This window comes from Brachionichthys hirsutus, unplaced genomic scaffold, assembly GCF_040956055.1.
Source record: "Brachionichthys hirsutus isolate HB-005 unplaced genomic scaffold, CSIRO-AGI_Bhir_v1 contig_189, whole genome shotgun sequence".
Classification (NCBI taxonomy): Eukaryota; Metazoa; Chordata; class Actinopteri; order Lophiiformes; family Brachionichthyidae; genus Brachionichthys; species Brachionichthys hirsutus.
Genome location: NW_027180424.1, coordinates 24,446 through 46,004, shown reverse-complemented (window position 1 = coordinate 46,004; position 21,559 = coordinate 24,446). Strand labels below are relative to the sequence as shown.

At 39.8% G+C, this 21,559-nt stretch overlaps 1 protein-coding gene across 1 annotated transcript; it reads right to left on the bottom strand.

Moving 5' to 3' along the window:
- Positions 1-3,661: 3,661 nt before the first annotated feature.
- Positions 3,662-17,738, bottom strand: LOC137914824 (lysyl oxidase homolog 1-like). The gene is made up of 7 exons (XM_068758319.1): positions 16,670-17,738; positions 12,009-12,117; positions 10,712-10,849; positions 6,978-7,134; positions 6,725-6,820; positions 6,156-6,271; positions 3,662-4,533 (listed from the first exon to the last, which is right to left on the bottom strand). The coding sequence occupies exons 1-7, from the start codon at positions 17,736-17,738 to the stop codon at positions 4,527-4,529; spliced, it is 1,692 nt and encodes a 563-aa protein (XP_068614420.1). The 3' UTR covers positions 3,662-4,526.
- Between the last annotated feature and the right edge of the window lie 3,821 nt (positions 17,739-21,559).

Below are 21,559 nucleotides of genomic sequence, written 5' to 3'. Positions count from 1 at the left end.
TAATGCCTGTTCTTGACTGGCAGGTTGCACTGCTAATTAACACACGCATCCCTGAGTAACACATGCATGCTCACACTTCTGAAGCTAGTCCTCTTGTTCTTGTGAGCTTCCTTGTCGTCTGTTCAAGAAGGATTGATTGCCTCACTTTTACACCACCCCTTTGGAATTATGTGAACTATGAAACTGCTTTGACTTTTGATTTATTTTTGATTGTCTATGTCAAGTAAGTCAGTGTACTCTCAGCATAAAATCAGAGAACATTAAATTACCTTTATGACAGGGGTTACAGATACGCTATATATTACACACGTGTACCTACATTAGGACAAGACTTTTGTTATTTTATTTGGTCATTCACGCTACTTGCTGCACCTCCGTGCTACCTATAATGCATTCTACATTTTAAACACAGCACAGTCATGTCATCGCTCTTGAATGCAACTAGAATAAAGGTTCATCATTCATCATATCCTGCCCTCATTTGGATGTGAATGCTTTAAATCCTGCAATCCTGCTGATTGTTACGCGTCCTCTGCGGCCATAGGCCGCAGCGGCTGTCGAAGCTTTTGGGATTTGTAAAATATTTAGGAGCACTTCTTCAGGCAAAATGAACATGCGGTTTTATTTGTCAGAAATATGCTATGGGGTATTTCCCATGTGACTACAAACAGTGCGAGACTCGTGTGAGTGGCGCACATGAAAAGAGCATACACACAAAAACTCTGTAGATACATGGTCTATTGAGATACGGATACATACATGGTGCACAATGCCAAGACAAGCATAAAAGAAACTAGAACAGGAGAGTGCTGGAGGGACGAAAAAGCACAATGGCCAGAATGCATCAGAGGGAAGTGTTCATATGGTCAGAACAGCTGCTGCGATTTGTAAGAATCTGAAATTTAATGCAGGATATGAGCTCTCTCTCTCTCTAGCAGCTATTTGCACTCTGGAGGAACTCTAAAGCCAGACAGTGTTGCATGTGAAATACTGCACTGTATAGAAATAGCCTTACAGAGGACATGCCAATCAAACATAGCAGTCAGAGGGATCTCTGGGAGACCAATCGTTTTACGGACAACCTTCACAACACGGCTCAGGTGGTTTAATTATCAGTGACATTCAGGTTGAAATACCAGACAACAATGGAAAATGTAAGGACCGATGCAATAAATCACATAAAATAATGACATTTTAAAAATCAACGTTAAAACATTTAACTTCCTGATGAAGGACAAATATTTCAGCCTAAAATATTATCAAATAGTTCAAAAAAATTTAAAATAGTATTTTAACATTTTAGTTAGATCTGAGTTTATGGCTGTGACAGCATCCCTCTCAAGTCAGAAATGATTACTTTAGTGCCATTTTGCACTAAACAAACAATATATTGTGAAAATGCAGATAGGAGAAGCCTGCTATGCTGCTTTTAGAGAACAATAAAGTAACCAGTGTTATTTGTCCTAGTTAAGAAGAACTCTTTATTGATTATGTAGCACTCTTGTACACACACAGTATGTAATTTACACCCTACTTTGGGCCCCTGTAACAATCCACACACATGCATATTCACATTATGTAGGGGCCTCGTGACATGCATGGAGAGGACTTTTCCACTGTATCAATCAATCTTTATCAATTTTTGGCCTCTAGCCAAAAATAATCTCAACTCTAATCTCTAAAACCATTAGTAACTGCCCTGAGATTTCAGGCAGGCATCAGCCAAACATCATGATGATGTGTATGTAAGTGGCGTATGATAATAGGAACGGGTCACTATCAGGATTACAATGGGTGAGGTTGAGGATGATGCGTGACAGTTTATGATTCCAAGAGACTGAAGCCGTCTCGTATCGTCTTCTCATTAATTTCACATAGAAACATTGCTTCAATATCAGACCGCATTTGTCTTCGGTACCATGTCCAGGTTTGCAATGTTGTACAACAGCACTGAAACTGGATGATAACACTGGACCAAACCAAAGCGTCACTTTGCCACCTCAGCAGCATACAACAAAACAGCTAGCCACCAAGCTGATACACTTCCCTAATTACCCAGTTACAGGCCATCTTCCTTCCTTGTTCTTCAAAGAAAGGACTACCTGTTGCTACCATTTATTTAAATTCTCTGGGGTAGGTGTTGCTCCTGAACATATTACTGTATCACAGCCGGCGGCCTGCATCCATGCTGATTCTAGCTCTGCAGGTGTCAAAGAGGTCGAAGTGAGTCTACGTTACACCTTCATTGTGTCCAAACAGAACGCCTGGATGAAACAAAGGAACACCAGGCCTGAATGTCCGGATGACGCTAATGATCCCTTCCTTACTTAATGAAACAGACAATATTTACTTTTTTAGTTAGATTTAACTTCATTAACACTATATTTTCACTCTCCTGGATCCATGGGGGTATATTCCTTGACTCTTCATTGTACTGTAGTCAGGTTAAATGCTCATTGGTGTTGTGCCCAGGCTATTTAGGATCATATTAATTGGTTAAAACAAACAAACAAAACTTTTTGAAGCATATAGACTTACAGAAATTTGTTTGCATGTATGTGAAATTGATTAAAACATGAAAACAAATCATAAATGTTTTAGAATTTTGAACACTTTCTACAGTGCAGCATGAACACTAGTGTTAATTTACACACAGTAATAACATGTTCACCCACATTTTTATTTGCTGGTCTTTGCTGGCATCTTAAACGCAGAGTGTGTTTTTCTGTATGTATGAACGTTTGATTTCCATCTGTGTCAGGGCACAGACAGGGAGCACCCAAAAGAAACAACAGGGGAAGGGAACCCCGAAACGTAACTTGTTCCAGCAGACAAACCAGAATGGGGCAGGCAGCAGTGGTTCAATGCCTCATGAGGCTTCATCTCACCTTCACTAGTAATCAGTCTAACCATGCAGACAAATCCAAACATGTGCAAGCAAACAGGCAAAATCAATAAAACAAGCAGGGTATGTACTACATTAAGCAAAATCTGAGTATGAGAGTAGGAACAGGTCACTGGCGAGCTGGCAGAGGACTGAGCAGAATATAGATGCAGCGTGGCTGATGAGGAGATGAGCAGCAGGTGTCCTGAGCGCACAGGTGATGTGGATGAGCTGATGACGGGCGTGGCAGGAGGGTGGAGCTATGAGAAGCAGGAAGCTCTGGCCGGGTTCTTTTTTTTTTCTTTTTTTTCTGTGATTACCAATTAATGAATCAAATTTTACCAATTTCCTTTTGAAAACAAACAAACAAACAAACAAACAATCTATAATTTAATTGCTAGTGGCATGGACCACCGGTCAACCTATTGTTTTAAATGCCTTCCCCATATATGAGCAAATAGTCATGTTGCTGTATCTCATTGATATGGCCTTTGCAGTACAGTGTTCACTCTATGCACTGTACATACATGATACTGTAGTACCAAGTTATTTATTTTCAAGTGTTCAGCTGCTGAAACAGAGATGCCTACAAAAACCAATGGCAAATTGAGACAACAATAATCTCTGTAAGAAGTGTTGAAAGACACGTTAAAATACTTAGGATATTTCTTTAATTAAACATTTTTGTTGATAAACTGTAAGCTAATAGTTATTTTAAATAAATCAACACTGAAGTCTTAAATGATATATTTTTTTTACTTGGAATATTACAGACAATGATGGTGTCAGACGCAAACAAGTTCTACCTAGGATTTCAGTTGGAGAGGCAGGCAGTGATAGCTCTGTGAAGTTTTGGATTGCAATACAAAGTCTATAGAAATAGTGTTTTCTTTTCTATCAACACATACTTTTTGAATAATTCAGACTATCAAGAAAAAAAAGTTTGCTAAATTTCACAAATTACAGTAACAAGTCAAACTGGATATGCAAAGTATAATCAGTTACATTAAAATAATCACCACTGGATTCATGCATGAGTGAAATATTGGTATAAACATTCTTCAAAAGGTGACATTGGTGATGTGTCATCAGTCCAGTGTTGGTTATTTGAATAAGAGACCTCAAGAAAGCGTAAACACACATCTTACATACTGCAAGTCTTGTTTTCTGAAAAAGCACATTTTTTCTGCCAGGTGAGCTTCCTGTTCTTGTTTTCCTGAACAAAAAGACACCACACAAATGTCCACAATTTTGTGCAAGTCTTTGTCCCCTAATTTTATTTGTTGGAGTGCAGCTAAACTCTGATTACACCAGTGCCATTTCACACTTTATATATAATTCAAAGATACATTAACTATTATGATAGTCAATGATCTGTCCTAACATTAACCAAACCAGAGTGGAGTTTAAACATGAGAAATGCCTTTGGCAGGACAATATAACTGTTGATTCATCACTTGGGTATCATCATTCATGCAATGATTTATATTGCCGGTGGAATCCTCATTCGCCATGAGTCCAACATACCAAGAGAGCACAAAAATAACAACAAACAAACAAACAAACAACAAATAGATCCCATTCACATTTCAATGGAATAGCAATCAGGGTCACTCAAGCATGGCAGTCTCCTAATGCCTGATCAAGACCTGTGAAGTAAACAGACAACAAATCATGTCGTTAACTGTATCCGAAGACTGTTTATAAAAAATGAAAAGGTATAAAACTACAGATATTAAGTTCATAATTACCTTGACCACATTAATTGCAAAATTATTTGTACAGATTGTAGAATAATGGAATAATTTCACAACAGAAACTGAAAGGTAGACCATGAACAGTGAATCTTTTCTGAAACTCCTTCAGAATATTTTTTTTACAATAGAATATAATTCATATACATTTCACTGCAATGCCAGTTGTACCATTTAAGATGTGTCAGATGTCAGGGTTTGGTTTTTCGCAAAGTTTATTTTGATCATCTGTGTTCCTGGTATTTCCGTTCGCTCATTCCTCTCTCTCTCTGCAGTGGGCGTGGCAGGTCGGTAGAGCGGCGCAGACACACCTGCTATCCATCTTCCCATCATCCAACTACTTAAATCATTTGCTCACCTGAGCAGAGATTATCCTGGTTGTCTCCCGTGCCTGCTTCGTATTGCGCTATTGTGTCCCGCTTTTTGATGCTGTTCCGTCCTCTGCCATTTTCAAGTTGTAGTTTATATTTTTTCCCTGTTCGCTGAGTATTTTGAGTTTTTTTGGACTACTGTATATGTATTCATATTTCTAGCCCGTTATTTAGAACTGTCTTTGGCTGTGATTTTTGGTTGTCTTACTGGACGTTCCAGCCCATCCCTCTTCAGTGCAAGTGTTCTTTTGTTGGAGCATTGTTAAAGACTTCCCTGTCTCTGTCCCTATGGGATGCAACAATCGATGGTATTTTCCTTCAAATTAAATTCATCCCATTTATATGTGATGATGATTATATCGTCAAACAGTTAAATAGTTATGCATTTAGACATTGACCGATTATATCGCACTGGGCAGAACATATCAATTAAATAAACAGTGTTACATAAACCCTTATATTAGTGTGTGTGTGAATTTATTATGCAATATTGAAGCTTCAAATATCAGACGTTGATAATGAAAAAGGCTCTTGGCATATGCTAACACAATTATTTAATTCATATCAGTATCTAGGTCTTAAAACCAGCTTTCATTAACTCTGGAAATGCATTGAATGATTCCCTTTATCACTGAAACCGAAGGAGACCGACTTAAGCACTTTAATGTGATGATACTCTTTTCATGTGAATGGTGCTTGATGTAATGTATTTTCAAGAAGACACTGCATAATAGTAATTCTTAGTGCAATGCTACATGACTATATGACTATTCAACAATACAAAAAAACACTTAGAGGAGTCTCAATGGTTGAAGATGTGGTGTTTTAAAATGAATATTTAGTGGAGAATGAGAACATCATTCATTATCAGATATCTAAATGAAATTATCCAAGTAATTCAAAACAACGTGAGAAATAGGCATATCCTCCTGAGACCCAGCCTGCTAGCATGTCCTCTGTAGTGGACATTTATCCATTACAGAGGACGCATGTCAGCGGGCTGGGTCTCAGGAGGATAATTCCACAATGATTAATAATAAATTGCCACCATCCAACCATAGATTTTCTTGCAGACGAGATGATTGCAGCGACTACAGCAACTCATCTGCCTTGCAGTAAAAGTTTGAAATGTATGAAATTACTTACTGTACTATCTTGCAATTGGTTGTGGTAACAAACCGTCCTGTGTAATGTATATTACACCTCACCACATTGTTGGTAAAATCTGATTCCAACACCAAGAATTTGGGATTAACCTGGAGCTAAAAGTTGAAACACATAAAGAACACAATTCATAATTATGATGGCATTCCAATAAATGGCTGAAGGGCCTGTACATACAATTAGATAAACAACACTGAAACCAATTGCTTTTCAAAAATGTATTTTACAGTCAATTGCTCTTGTTGTCATTCTCCTAAAATATGACTCTTAGCACGCGCACACACACCAGTGACAGGCTATGTGATAGAAGCCCTGGTATCTAATCAGGGGTGCCCAAACTGTTCCACAAAGAGCCGAGAGGCTGCAGGTTTTCCTTCCAGCCAGTTACTAAAGCCAGTGATTTTAATTAGCAACACCTCCTTCAATTTGACAGAAGGCGCTCATTAGTGAGATCAGCTGCTGGAGAGATGGTTGGAAAGGAAACCTGGAGTGTCTCGGCCCTTCCATGGAACCATCTTGCCATGTTTCATCTACTGTCACTTTACACTTACCTTTAATATGTAGTTGCCAGGCTGGATGTCTGTGATATCGATCCACTGGCAGTCAATATCAGCATTGTACGTATCATAGCAGCCTGGGCTTAGACCCTGATGAAGAAGAATGAACAGAGAGAAAGTTGCAAGACAAGAGTTCAAAGGAGTGGCAATTTGAAGTAAAAAACAAATCAATAAAATGCAACCAGGACTCCAATTAAGTTTGTGGGAGGTACGCGTCCAAACTTTATTATTTAATTTATTGGTTTACCTGAGTGTGATCAGTGCAGGCATAGCGTTTGAGGTGACCAAAGTCACAGGTGGTGTCCTCCAGACAGAAGCTTGCCTTATGTCCCTCTGCCACTTTACGGCCAGTGCTGACCTCCAATAAATCATAATGGCTGAACTCATCCATGCTGTGGTAGTGCCTGTCAGAAGAAGAACTTTTGTTAATCCATGTTCTCCAACCAGTATCTAAGCACAGGCTATTATCAGGATATTGGGTGGCAGATTCTGTTCCAATGAATCAAGTAATTTGTTGAAATGTAACTTATACAAAAAGATACGGACTGTCTGTTCAGACCTCTTGACCTCATCTGTTAATATTTTTGTAAGCGATATTGCACATTACACATCATTAAGTATCAAAGGACAATGGATACTCATAAATAGCAAGAATAAAGTATTACTACAACATCTTAATGATGTGTGAGTTTTGTTAATTAGCTTGCATCAGTCTGCTTGATCAGAGGTGATTGTATGTGATGGGTCTCCAAGTAAAATTTAAAAAATAAACAAAGGAATATTTAGGCTAATAGAGAATTTACGATGAAACATCTCCAAATTCTGTTCTAATCTGCCTCTTTCAGTCGTCTGCCATGAGACATTTTCAAGATATAAGTTTGAGCTGGCTTCCTCTGTAATCATACTGATCCGATTGAAAGCAGGAAGAGAGTGGCTTCCCTGATATGTTGCTGTCTGTGACAGGAACTGGAACCTGAGACATCATGCTGACATTCATTAAAACACATTTTGACTTTACAGACGGATAAATGAAGGTCTGCGAAGTGCATGCACATAAATGGCAAAACCCAGTAATCAGGATGATGTTTCCTTTTTTTTTTACAAGTGCATTGTGCAGACGGTTGTGCCACACATTAATAGAAACATATATACATAATATGATGACAATATAGGGGCGGCTCGGTGGCGCAGTGGTAGGCACTGTTGCCTCACAGCAAGATGGTCGCAGGTTTGTCTCCGGCTTGTGGCCATTCTGTGAGGAGTTTGCATGTTCTCCCCGTGCCTGCGTGGGTTCTCTCCGGGTTCTCCGGCTTCCTCCCACCACCAAAGACATGCAGCCTAGGCTGGTTGGTGACACTAAATTGCCCGTAGGTGTGAGTGTGTGTGTGGCTGGTTGTCTGTCTCTGTGTTGCCCTGCGATGAACTGGGGGCTTGTCCGGGGTGTCCCCTGCCTCTCGCCCATTGACTGCTGGGATTGGCTCCAGCTTGGCCCGTGACCCGATAACGGAATAAGCGGTTAGAAAATGAATGAATGAATGATGACAATATAATTTTCTATTATCTATCAAGCATTATTTTTGATGCAGTTATGCATCTGAGAAACATGAACATGTTTATTTGACATATTCTTGACATACTTTATACACACATTCTAGCACTTACTGAAAGTGTGTATGTCCATCATTAATCTTACATTGTGCCATGCTTAAGTTGTGTTGACTTTAGTTGTTGCAGCAGGCGAGGTAAGTACTACAGTCAATCAAACCCAGACTGTATAATAAATATTGCCCTTTTGCCTTACTTCATGGTCTGTGTTTCAACATAGCAGCAGCTTTTACTGGAACATTCATTAAAGATTGAATGATGACTTGGATGTAAAAGTGGGTACTTTTCACTGATGGAGAAAGTGATAGTCATTATTTCCATAAGTGAAATAATCAAACGTTAAACTGCTCTCAGGTAAAAAAACAAAAAACAAAAAAAAACCTGTGTTATTATCTATGACTGGACATTCTTGGTACAAACTACTCCTAAATCTCTTAATGTACATGACTGTGTATATAGACCTATTATACATTGGGCTGCATGCAGACACATGCATTTTGTCAATACTGTGTATTCAGAGTGCAAGCGGCAGATCCAGAAACCGTTTAGTTTGTACTGAAACTGACATTATAGCAGTGGCAGTCTGGAGATGATTATCTACCTTATGTGTGTGTGTGTGTGTGTGTGTGTGTAATAGAAAGAAATCGTGTTGGAAGCAGAGAAGAGGGTTATGACCATAAGGTGCTGGTTGTCGATGAAATGCCTACCTTCTTGGATCCACAGAACTAGAAATGTGAACTTTAGAAAATGAATTACTGGAGGGACACAGAGGATTTAACAATAATACCTTTGTAAAATTCAGAAAATATACAGAATCTGTAAAAGGTTCTAATCCTTCTTCATTGTTATAAGGCATTTTCCACAGACTGTTTCCCAGATCACAGAGTTGTAAAACACAGAAAACTATTTAGCAGGTGCTCGACATTTGTCCTCAACAAAGTGCAAGAAGATCATAAGAGAAGAACCTGCAAACAGCCATGACCTGTGACCGCACTGATGACGTAATTGAATAAACTCTTATCATGAGGAGCTTGATGTAAATAAAGCAGTTTCAAAAGGAAAATTTTATCCAGATATCAAAACGTTCTACCCCCCTAATTTTTTTTTTTTTAATCAATTCCACTTATTTCCTCATATTACAATTCCAACAGTTCCACAGCTCAGGATCCTCTATCTAGAGAATGCCGCTCCCTATTTTAAAGCTCTTGTGTGAAAAAAATTGGGGTGAATGTAATGAAAAGCAAAACTTCAACACAGCCTTTTCAATAGAAATGTAGGGCAGGGAAATGTATTGTGGGAATCTGGGCTTCATCTTTTCTCCCTGGAAGAAACCTTTTTTTTCCCATTGCAAATACTTTGCCCCAGTATCCCATCCCATCATACTGTAATAGCAGTGGTGATATGGTGTCAGCGATTAACAAGAAAAAACATTCACTGATTTGTCCTTCTGATCATAGGGCCATTCAAATGTTTTATTTGGCTTCCAGCCTGCTGAGAACCAATGTGTAAAAGCAGACTGTTGTCAGACAGCAAACAATAGCAGCAATATCCTCACAGCCAGTCAACATTCCTGTAAGCTGAGGATAGAAAAGCAGAACCTGGCACTCGCCTTGATGGGTGGACTTGTTGAAATTGAGAGAACAGGAACATTCCTTCTTGTTGCAATAAGCCTGTGTGAGGGACTGTGTAGTTGTTACAGCGCATTATGACACCCACTCTGCTTTTTAGGAGCAGACCGGGTGTCATAATTCGGCTGTTGCTGAGCTGGTGTGGGCTTATTTCAGTGGAAGAACTTTACAACCTGAGATGCCACAATAAAGTTAGGTTTTCAAAATGCTATTACCAAGGTCTTGCAAGTTGTCACCAGACCAATGGAGATTAAATCCTAATTCTAAAAACAAGGTTCACAACTACGTCTAAAATGATAAATGATAAGCCCAACTCACAATTGTGGCAAGTGCTGCTGTTCTTTTGTTGCGTCAATTTAGTTTGAACCAAGGACATTCAAACCTCATGCAAGCAAATGTTCCGAAGCACATTTTCAAAGGGCATCACAACTAGGCTATTATTCTATTTCATACAGCAAATCCAATAAATTATAGATAACATTAAGACATTCATATATAAATTATTTTTTGACTTAAGCTAGACATTTGAAGCGTAAAACAAGTCTGCACATTTTACAATATTGAAAAAAGTTTGAAATGTCAATAAAGTTATTCTTATATTCCAGAATATGTGTGCAGTGTTCCCTCTTCAAAGGTGAAAAAGATCCATAGTTCATATTCATACAAATGTTTGCTGCCTACTTTCCTTGTTAAGACAGAAGAGCAAACAAGGCTGATTTGATCAAATATTTGTACACTAAGTACTTACTGATGGCAGCTGTGCCACTCCCAGGTATGGCGTGGCCTGTTGGGCATGAAGTCAGCAGTCCCCTTGTTCTTCACTCTCTGTGGGAATCTAAGCAGGACTCTTACATCGTAGTCGGTGGTCTCGGGGCCATAGGCGGTACTGAATGATGGACACATACATTAAGTGCAAATACAGTAAGGCTGCTCAAGCAGCTGCGAAATCTGTGTCGGCATGTCTGTTTCTCATAACCAAGACAAGGAATGAAAAAAGAGCAGGACTGGAAAGGCTCGGAGGAAAGAGCTTATCTACTAAAAAATTAATTCATCAGATTACAGTCATCCCTCCGAACACAGTTCTAATGCAGAGTGAGAGAACATTGTGTCAAACAATGTTTGTGTGGAAAAAAGAGCCACAACCTTGAATTGACTTGAATTGATAGCGGATGCTATCCACCAATACAGAGAATGAAACTAATGATCCCCAATGTTAATCAGGATTTAGATTTACTTCGGCTGTACTGGAAGGGGAGGGGGGGGCAACTTTTAACATTCTTTCTTTCAAATTTTGTTTGTATAGCTTAAAGAATTTTAATAATAATAATAATAATAATCATGCATTGGTTTTATATAGCGCTTTTCTAGATACTCAAAGATGCTTTACATTGTATGTGCATTATTCATTCACTCCATACTCGGTAAGATGACAGGCGCGAGGCTGCCAATCTGAGCCATCAGTTAATCTTTGAACTGTTTTGCTGGTGATGTATAAAACTTTAATAGTATTAAAACACTGATACTTTTACCCCAGAGAGCGAAGAGAGTTCAATCTGGAAATAACAATGTGCTTCAGCACGCACAGAGGGAGAGAGGAAGTTTCGTAATGAAGATCCACCATGTTTCCAATTACGTTCAAGAAAACATCAAGTATGCCTTCCAGACCAACAGGAAGATGTGTCATTAGTCCAAACTCTACATGTTATGCTTGTGTTTTTGCAAATAAATTACAAGTTTGTGAGGAGCAGCCGCAGGAAGTCAGAGGGCAGGTACAACAACACACCAACCAGTCAGAGGACTACATTAAGACAATTACCTTTTTTTCCCAAATTTACATATTCCCCAATTTTGGACTGTGATTACTCCTGAGCTAAAAAGCTACATTTTAGGATATTGCAATATTGCAAAGTCTTTTAAAATGTAATCTATTTCTGACCTGAAAAAAAAAAAGCAAACATGAAAATGAATACCATAACAATAGTTTTTGATATGGTAAGGCAAACTGAACAGACAAGACATTATAGACAGTTTAAAACTGGGTTCACCTTGACAGACATTTCTCTTCAGCAGCACAGCGGAGGGAATACATGTGGGCTCTCTGGATATAGGTGGAAGCTTGGACATAGTTGGGATCAGGAACAAGATCTGGCAAACCTGAAACAAACACACTGCTCAGGCTATACAGTATTGCCATTTACCCACTTTAAACAACAAGACCTCGCACCCTCACAGAACCCCCCCCAGTTTCTCTGAGTGTCCTACATGAGGTGACAATTAAGTATACTATTAAAGTCTAGTAAAAGCACACTATAAAAATAACCATAGCAGCAGAGACCAGTACAGGAAAAAGAGTGCAAAAACTAGGATCTGAAAATGCACAATAAATGCAGATGTGGGTAAAAACTCAAATTAAATATTAAATTAAAATTAGATCATTTATTAGGATTTCATCCTAACATGTTGCAGCATTTCCAGTGAACATCACAGAAACAGAAAAATGTTTAAAATGCCTGTCATCAGTTTCTTATTGTTTACTTGGTATTTATAGCAATGCTAATAGGGATATGATGGGCACAAATGTAGCAGCACAGCCCACAGTTGAAGACTGAGTCAGCCAGTGTCAGAGCCAGTGGCCACTCATTACTGTGCATTCCAGATTGCTATCATGATTTTGTCATGAGAGACTTGTGCTCCATGGGCCAGATGGGGGTGAGTTTGGGCTGAGAGAACATGGTTGCATTTGGGTCCTATACACAATCACACTAATGATAATATGGTAATCTTGAGATGACGAGTCGTATGTCTCTCGAGAATCAATCTAAACATGGAAATATTGTAGCTACAGTATCAGATTGCTTGTTGTGATGCAGACTGTGTCTTTCATGTTTTACATTCAATGAGATGAAGAGATGTAAGAAGACATAAACTGCACAGAGACAGCAAAAAACCTGACAAGACACAGGGGGAGAATGTGCATGCTAGGGTAAAACAACACTGATCTCATAGCAGTGTTGTTTTAAAATGGGCCACTGACCAAGTCTGTCAGAAAACCTGAAGAACAAGTAGGAAAGAAAGCAGGCCGGATTTGTCAGAGTGAATGTCTGTTCCCAATGACATTCAGGCCAGCAAAACCCTCTGGTGTAGCTTATCGCCCCTTTCTGTTTAGCTCCAAAAGGCTGGCCATGCTTTAATGTGAGCTTGTTCAAACAATTGAAAGTCAATCTCTTCTGACGTCAGCCTGGAAGCATTCAAGAATCATAAGATCGTGTACAATTCCTGCCGCTGTGAGCTTAAACCATGAATGCTTCATGAAATAATGCATTGATACTATTTCATTTTAGACCTACATAAAGTGCTATGGTGATGCTATATTCATGAAAACAGGAAGTTCCGATTTTATATTTGTTCGTCATGTAACACGCAGGTTAGTCCTTCCCTCCAGTTGCAACTTTAAATGAGGGATTTGCCTTTGCAGGTCTTGTGTAAATTTGACCTATAGGACAGGGGGGATGCCTCTTGTGCCAGACCAAATAAACACTATAAGACCAATGTGAATCACCAAGGTTTTCCAACTGCACTCTCAACCCTTTTTTTTTAATCTTCGACCCATGAAGGCTTTGTTTTCAGTCCCGTAATCTTTTGAAATGTGAAATTGGGCCTCTTTCAAGGGGATGAAGTGTTTTGAGAAGCCAAAGCTGATCATCTCTCGACAGCATGTGACAAAGCCACACATTGCACTCTAAGTGGGGCACAGGAAAGAAACTGAATTTTGCCCAGCATTATATACTACTTAATGCAGCTCTTGCTATATTCTCTCTATATTGACTGCAAATGAATGGCAAATTGAATCACCTGAAATGATATTACATTTTATAAAAAAAATAACAAGTATTTATTGATGACATATAGGATTACCCCCATTAACATTTCCTCATATGTTCTATGCTTGGTTATTAAATTATCGAATTCCATTGTAATCAAACAATTGATTTACAATTGCTTATGAAAAACAAAATAGTATTTTTCACAATGTGGACATTTGCACTAAACCCGTCGTTGTAGAGTTTCATTAATAGATATCAAGGTAAAGCTGATGAATGAAACAACTGCGGCTCCACAGAACCACCTCGCAGTGATGAATCAGAATCAGAATCAGAAGTAGTTTATTGCCATTGTCGGTGAGGCTTCACAGAATAGGATTTTTTCTCGGTGAAGTCGCGCTACATGTAACAGTAATGACTAAATACAAAAAACATACAAGTACAGACACATCACAAAACAGCGGCATCAGGAGTGGATACACTGATATGTATTAGCAGCATTAAAACTAGTGTAATCACGCGATGCAAACAGAACAGTGCAAGTTATCAGTTATGAATGTTCAAGAGAAAGAATTAATGATTGTTCATGTCTCATAGCCGAGGGGAAGAAGCTGTTCTTGTGGCGGGAGGTTCTGGTCCGGATTGACCGTAGCCTCCTGCCTGAGGGGAGAGGGTCAAAGAATCTGTGTCCAGGGTGAGAAGGGTCGGCTGTAATCCGACCTGCACGCCTCCGAGTCCTGGAGACATACAGGTCCTGGAGCGATGGCAGCTTGCAGCCGATCGCCTTCTCCGCAGCACGTACAATGCGCTGCAGTCTGATGTTATATTTATCCACCTGTAAGGGTCTAATTAGGATTCTGACTTTACTCCTTTACTATGATTCATTATTTACAAAAACCACTGAAACTTTCCATTTGTCCAAAACTCACTGGCAGACATCTGTAACTACATTTGTTGTTTCTCGGTGGGTGCATTTAATCCATCAGACAGAACATGTCAACAAGAAGACTTTATGTCAACGCCCTTCACTGAACAGTGATAATCCACATAGAAGGCTAGAAGGAAATACGTCATTGATGTTCGTTTTGTATAATGATGAGGACTTTTACCGTCTCTAAAATGTTCATGTCTGATATTAGCTTGCAACACCTCAGTGTCACGGATGCTTCTGTTGAAAATCATATGCTTTATATTAAGTTGCATGAAATATAATTTAGCTTTTATGATTAAGCAGTCTTTTCCACACCAGGAAAATATCCAAAATTTGCATGTTGCATGTCCCGCGGACCAGTAAAGGACTAAGCGGTCCAGATGATGAATGCAATCCAAGCTGTTTCCCTGATTGCAGTGCGGCCGCAGCTCAAATGAGACACACCTGATCCTCATCCCACATCAACCCAGAGCCTTTAAATACTCTGCTCTATCTCAGGCCATGTACACACACAGCCGGGTTTTTGTAAAACCGGATATCCTTCCCCCTCCGTTTAGAGAAATAAAGCATGGCAAACCATTCGGCGGCAGCAGTATCCAATCAGAATGCTCTGTCTCTCGTCTTCACTTTCGCAAAGCATGAAACATGGTGCCGAGCTTGCTTGTCTGGACCGATAAGGTATTCAAGTTCATATTGCGCACTTGAATATGAAATAAACATTTCACAAAGTTATCAAAATACAGCCACAGCTGAATTCTGTGTCAATAAAGCAGTCTAATAAAGAACTTTAAGCAGCTCCCAATGTTTGAATGTTAATGAATACTTATTGCTATGGTATCTGCACACACTTTTGCAATTTTGTGGTGCATTGGCTTTAGATCGCTGAATGGACAATGGCTGTAGGCCGTAAAGCCCTCTAGAGACGGCTACGCAGTAAGACAGATCTGTGAGTAAAACAAATGGTAAATGGGCAATATCAAGATGCTGGGAATGATGGCAGTTTTTAATCATTGCTCTGTTCAGACCAGACGCAGCATCTGGCAGTCAGAGCATAAAAATAACTCAACATGTTGCTTGAATTAGTACATTTCCCTCAAAAGTAACAAAAAGCAAAAAAAGAAAGAAAACCAGCAACTCGACAACATTCTAAATCATCTTGATGCACATTTTACAGTCCTCAGTCCTTCCTCTGAACTAAACACTTCTTTGATTTCATGTATGTGAGGCAATAGACGCCATGTGTTACAGGGACTTTCCATGTTCTCCCTTCCTCCTTCCCCCTCACATAGTGCAGTAAAGTGCTGTATCCCCCCACCCTTGTTTCCTCTCGCTTGTCCTCAAGGCAGGGAGGCAGCCATGAACACCCCTGTCACCAGCCCAGTGAGATCACCATAATCATTATAAAACTACACACACACACACACACACCTTGAGTACCATAGAACCCGCCACACAGAGAACAAAAAGGTTCTTGTATGCACTCTCGGTACCTTGGCAGGGATTGCTCAAACCCTGTTTTCATTAAGAGCCCAAGTGATAAAGACAAGTCTGTGAACATTGTGTACAGACTATAGTGGAAAAAGGGTTGAATTTTGAGCATCTGTTTCATTTGGATTGCTTCAGATATCTTAAAAACATGAAAATATCATATGGGAAAAACATAATTGTGTATTTGAGAAGGTGGTGAGTTCTTTCCGCTACTGGATTTTGCATTAAATTATTATGCTGAGCAGCAACAGAATTTTTTTTTGTTTTCTGCCTCAGAGGGAGAAATATCTTGGCTGAATGGCCACAAGTGAACTAGTTCGATGTTTTCTCTCAAAAAAGTTAAATATATTACTTCCACCCATGCGTCACAGCTTCACCTGCAGCAATTAAAATGTGCTTAAATGAAATGGGAAATTAGCCAAACAAATGTTTCATTTGAAAAAGTCAACCGAAAGGTTTACTCTACCTCTCTGTTGTGGTTGGTACACGCTCCCAACACTCGTGCCAGGGTTATCAAGGGCAGAATTTGGAGAGCGTCTGCCTGGAGGAATCGGCTGTAGGAAAGGAGGCTGGGGTCTTCCAAAAGGTGGAAACTGTTCATATTGAGGGCTCCTGACTGGAGGTTGACCAGCTGGGCCTGTCCTGTCCGCTATCATGGGGCCGGCTTGGTTAGCATCATGGACGGCAGGTGTGGAATCTTCATTAAAGATACTATGGGTGTACCTGTGGTCTAGGCCATCTGTAAATGGTGGCTGAGCAGAACGTGCAGGCACCGCAGGATTGGGCCCATAGCCATAAGGCTGGTAGTAACGATAGCCATCCTCAGTGTAGTCAGAGGGTGCACCTGGGAGCACTGGGGCCACTCCACCTCCGTACCCTCCTCCTGCATACCCCCGTCCAACACCATATCCTCCACCAACGACAGGCTGAAAAGGTGGTTCATAGCTCATCACTGGGCCTTCAACAAAACTAGAGTCCCAAGGTAGGGGTTGGAATGCTGGCTGCTGAGGAAGTGGATACTGTGACTGGGATGGCATATTATATGGAGATGAGGGAAAGGATGATGATGATGATGAAGAACCTGTGGATTGTCTGAAGTGCGTGCCGGAGGATCCTTGGAACGGGTTCACACCTGTACTGCCTGTGCTATGCCTCCAGTTGTCAGGCACCTGCCCAAAACCAAAAGGATGCCTTGCCTGTCCACGGACAGTGTCAGAAGATCCTCTTGATGGAGCCTGTCGGCGGACGTTTCCTCCATGAGGTCTACGTGGAGAGCGTGGACTAGCATCTGCAACAACCACCCTGGGACCTCTGCCCTGGGTCCCCACCCCAACAGGCACATATTCAGCTCCACTGTTAAGCAAACTAAACATCTGTCCATTGTTCTCCCATTGAATAACCTGCCTCCAAGGGGTGGCAGAGTTATCCTGCTCCTGGGTTTGACTTTGGCTCTGCCTCTGAGACTGTGTGCTAACCTGAGCCTGTCCAAAACTGAACAGAATGAATACCAAACATGCCACAACTATAGGCAACATACTGGCTCCGAGGGCACCACAGCTCACCATGCAGGAAAAACTCTTCCAGTCCACCAGAAGCTGAAGCTCAAACCACCCAAAGCTCTGTCAGTAAAACTTGTGTATCCTCTGGCAGGAGAAGATTTGGTGCGGTTGTTGAGATGCAGGTTTGAAATGTAAACCTTTAGTCGAATGCATCTGCAGGTATTCCCTCTCAGCAGCAGAGAGTGAATGTGCCTTCAGGAGTTGTCACCCAGAACAATGTTGGTTTAAAAGAGCCACAGAAGTACCATCTGTTAGTGCTATGAGAATATATCCTGACTGTGTCTGCTTTCTGACTCACCTGTCAGTAGACTGATCATTGCTGTCTGTCTTTTGGAAAGAAGTGCATGTTCACTGAGCGACTGCAAACTTCTATTTGCCTGATTGCTTAGAATGGGCTGTGAAGAAAATCTCAAACTTTTTTTAAGGAGAGGTCCCACATGGCCCTAGTGCTAGTGAGGTTTCCTGGCCTGCATTAGCTGGGGCTCCGTGAGGCGTCCAGAATCAACATTACCATGTGCAAAGGCATTCAGACATGCAACACATCTCACTTTTAACGGCCTGAATCCGTTTTGCATCTTATACAAGCATTGACTGTGACTTTTTGACTTTTTTTTCCCCCACAGGCATGTTGTTTTCAAAAAATAAGATTTCAGATTGGGAATCGTTTAATTGCTATACCAGAGATGTACTGCCCTGAGGAACCAATGATGTAGTCTATACAATAAATAGCAGATATTTTAAACTGAATCCTGATTTATAATGAACCAAAACCCTTCGGATGAATACAATAGACATTTTTGTCAGTCATTTCAGATGCTGAGCGCAAAATAAAGGAAATATTGGGCATTTTCTGCCTTGTAATGTACAACATTATCTAATAGGATCAAAGCACTTCTGCACTATCAGACTCTAATTTACACAAATGTTCTGAGAGACACATCGATGTGGGATCTGAAACAGCGTGGCGACTGCATGCCTTGAGGGGGGCAAATGTCGACTGAATCAGATTTCCCTCTTGTTATCAAAGTGCAATTTACCTCCAAAATGGTTGCATCAGAAATGGTAACAATGTACCTCACATGTCATGGAGGGCAGTGAAGTGGTCACTATTCATTCATCGTCACTCTTACGACAGGACCAAGTAGTGTTATTTTACCTTCCGGTACTCAGTTTATAAAAAACTGTCACATAGGAAAAGTTCACGAGTTATATAAAATTATTATATGAATTTGTCCTATTTACAAAATAAATATCCTGCAAATCAGTAAACCAATATGGATAAATTCCCTGTGTGAGGACAATGTCCGATTTGTCTGAGCTTACTCTGCCACTTTGTTTATGACTTTCTAGAGCCAGGATTCTGCATTTGCGATCATTCTTGTTTTCATTTCTGGCAAATGTTTAACATGCCCCTCAGATTGTTTTTTTGGTTGTATTCAGCTTGAGGGTTTTTCTGGGTCTTAATTACAGATTGATCTCAGAGGATTTTTCTCAGAAACATAAATTGCAGCTTTAAAGAGGCACAAGCAACACTGAGTCTCAGAATGAGTCGTAATCCTCTCACTGCGACATTCCACAGAGATTAGTCTAAATTGTGAAGCACAGTTGGTAGTTTTTGTGTGACTGCTGTGTGTGTGTGTACCGGTATGTCTCCTTTCCCCTCAAAACACCATGTACACTGTGAAGTTTGGTGAAAGAACACATTGATCTGAGTGACTATGTAGCACAGAAGGAAAGCTTAGAGAATAAGCATCACACTGAGACCTTTATCTGCACGGAATCAGAGCTATGGCTACTCTTGTATGATTTCAGTAAACCTATCACTAATATTCAGTCTGTAATTCTACTGAAATAAGTATTTTGAGTGATGCTAAGATTGAAACTTTAAATTTTCTGTCAAGCCAAGGAAAAATCAACAGTTTTGCAGTGAGTCTGTTCTAGCATGGCTGGAAAAGTGTTTTCTTGAAAACAGTGACCAAAGATAGAAAGATTTGGAACCCGATTCATTATCCCACATAATAAGATACCACATTTCGTCTCCTGTCAAAATAGATACTTGCTCTCCATGGAAAATGATTTCATGCAGTACAAATTTCATACTAAATTGATGACTGACAACAGCAGATCACAATCATTTATCTCATAACTATGGGGAAAATCTTGACAAATCTTTTAACTTCAAAGCTGCAAGATGTTGCAATTGTTGCATTTTTGCAATATATTATTCGTGTCAGATCCCACCTCATTCTAAAAATAAGCTATCTTGTAGATGAAGGATGTGCCAGACACATTGTTAAAATGTATTTACTGCTGTTCTTAGGGTGCACATGCTCATCAAATTAATTCTGCATTAATGTTAAAAGTACATTAGACAATTTGAGACAAACAAGCCTGAATGTTCAATTTCAGACATAATAAAAAAAAACATTCCATGAAATAATCTTGTTGCAGCAGACATTTATATTTTCTATCTATAATTTATGTGCCAAATATTTTAAGTTAAAGTATTTAAAGTATTACTGTGTGTGTATGTATATATATATATATATATATATATATGTAGTAAAAAGTATTCTATTATTATTCAAACAACTCAAACCCTAACCCAAAACAGCATCGACCCACTTATCGTACTCATACCGTTTTATTTGTTAGGAGGAAAGACAAACTTGAACCCAAACATGTTGGCAGCTTGTAACAGTTACAAATAGACTGTCTGCAAGATTAAGCCAAACATTCTAACTGTTTTTTGACCATCTTTACCACCGAGGAACACATCAATTATATTAATATCTTAAACAATTCCTCTAATTCTAAGTAATTACTTAGATTAACTAGAAAAGCACTCAGAGAGCACAGACCTCGGCCGAGCAGCTCATTGCACTCGGCGGAGGTGTAATAAGGTTACAACTACGACATACCACTGCTTCGTACCAGACATTAAAGTAAAGCAGGAAGGAGTATAATCTTGCCTGTGAAACCTCTGTTCTTTATTAAGGCATTATGTTATTTAACGCCAGTTAACTCCCGCCCATGCTTTTTGATGTGTCACGATTGTTCTCAGATGGAACTTTTGAATGTTATTGGGATGCTTACATTATTTAGATTCTTCCTGCAATAGACTGGGATATCGGGAATCCGCAGATTTACAACAAACAATACATGAATCCGGAGGATTGTCTTTGTACCTTCATTTGGCCAAGTTAACATAAACTGTAAAATAACAAGCCATTTATTTTAATAAGGTTTGTCCGTGGGTGATACATGTTTGTCTACTTCTGAATTTGAGGATGCTACATTGATTAAAGCCCCACCAGAACAGCAGGCAACAAAAATATCATTATTGAGAAAAGCACAGATGTGCACAAACATACAGATAATGCACTCCATGCATTCAGAGATCCCAGAGCTTTATTATTCTGCTCACAGTCTTTGCACAAATGAGGTGATTTTCATGCATTATGAACAATCTCACTTTCTGTGATGCCACACAAATGTCCAGATGGACCTGCAGGTGATGTTCACTCATTGACTCACACACATTGTGACAGAACGTGCACTGACACTAATCTGCTCATCTGATCTGTCTGAGTGTGAGTTCATGACTTGTAACCCTCAATGCAGATGCTAATTTGAGCATGACCCCCCCCCCCCCCCTCCAAAGATGGTTGCCTTTTGCACACATGGCTTGACCTCCAGGGAAGGACATGAAGGCAACACACATTGTAAATCAGAGATTATAATGCAAATAGCCCTGTGGGGCTCACTAATGACTGAGGTGAGTCTGCGATGTGGCT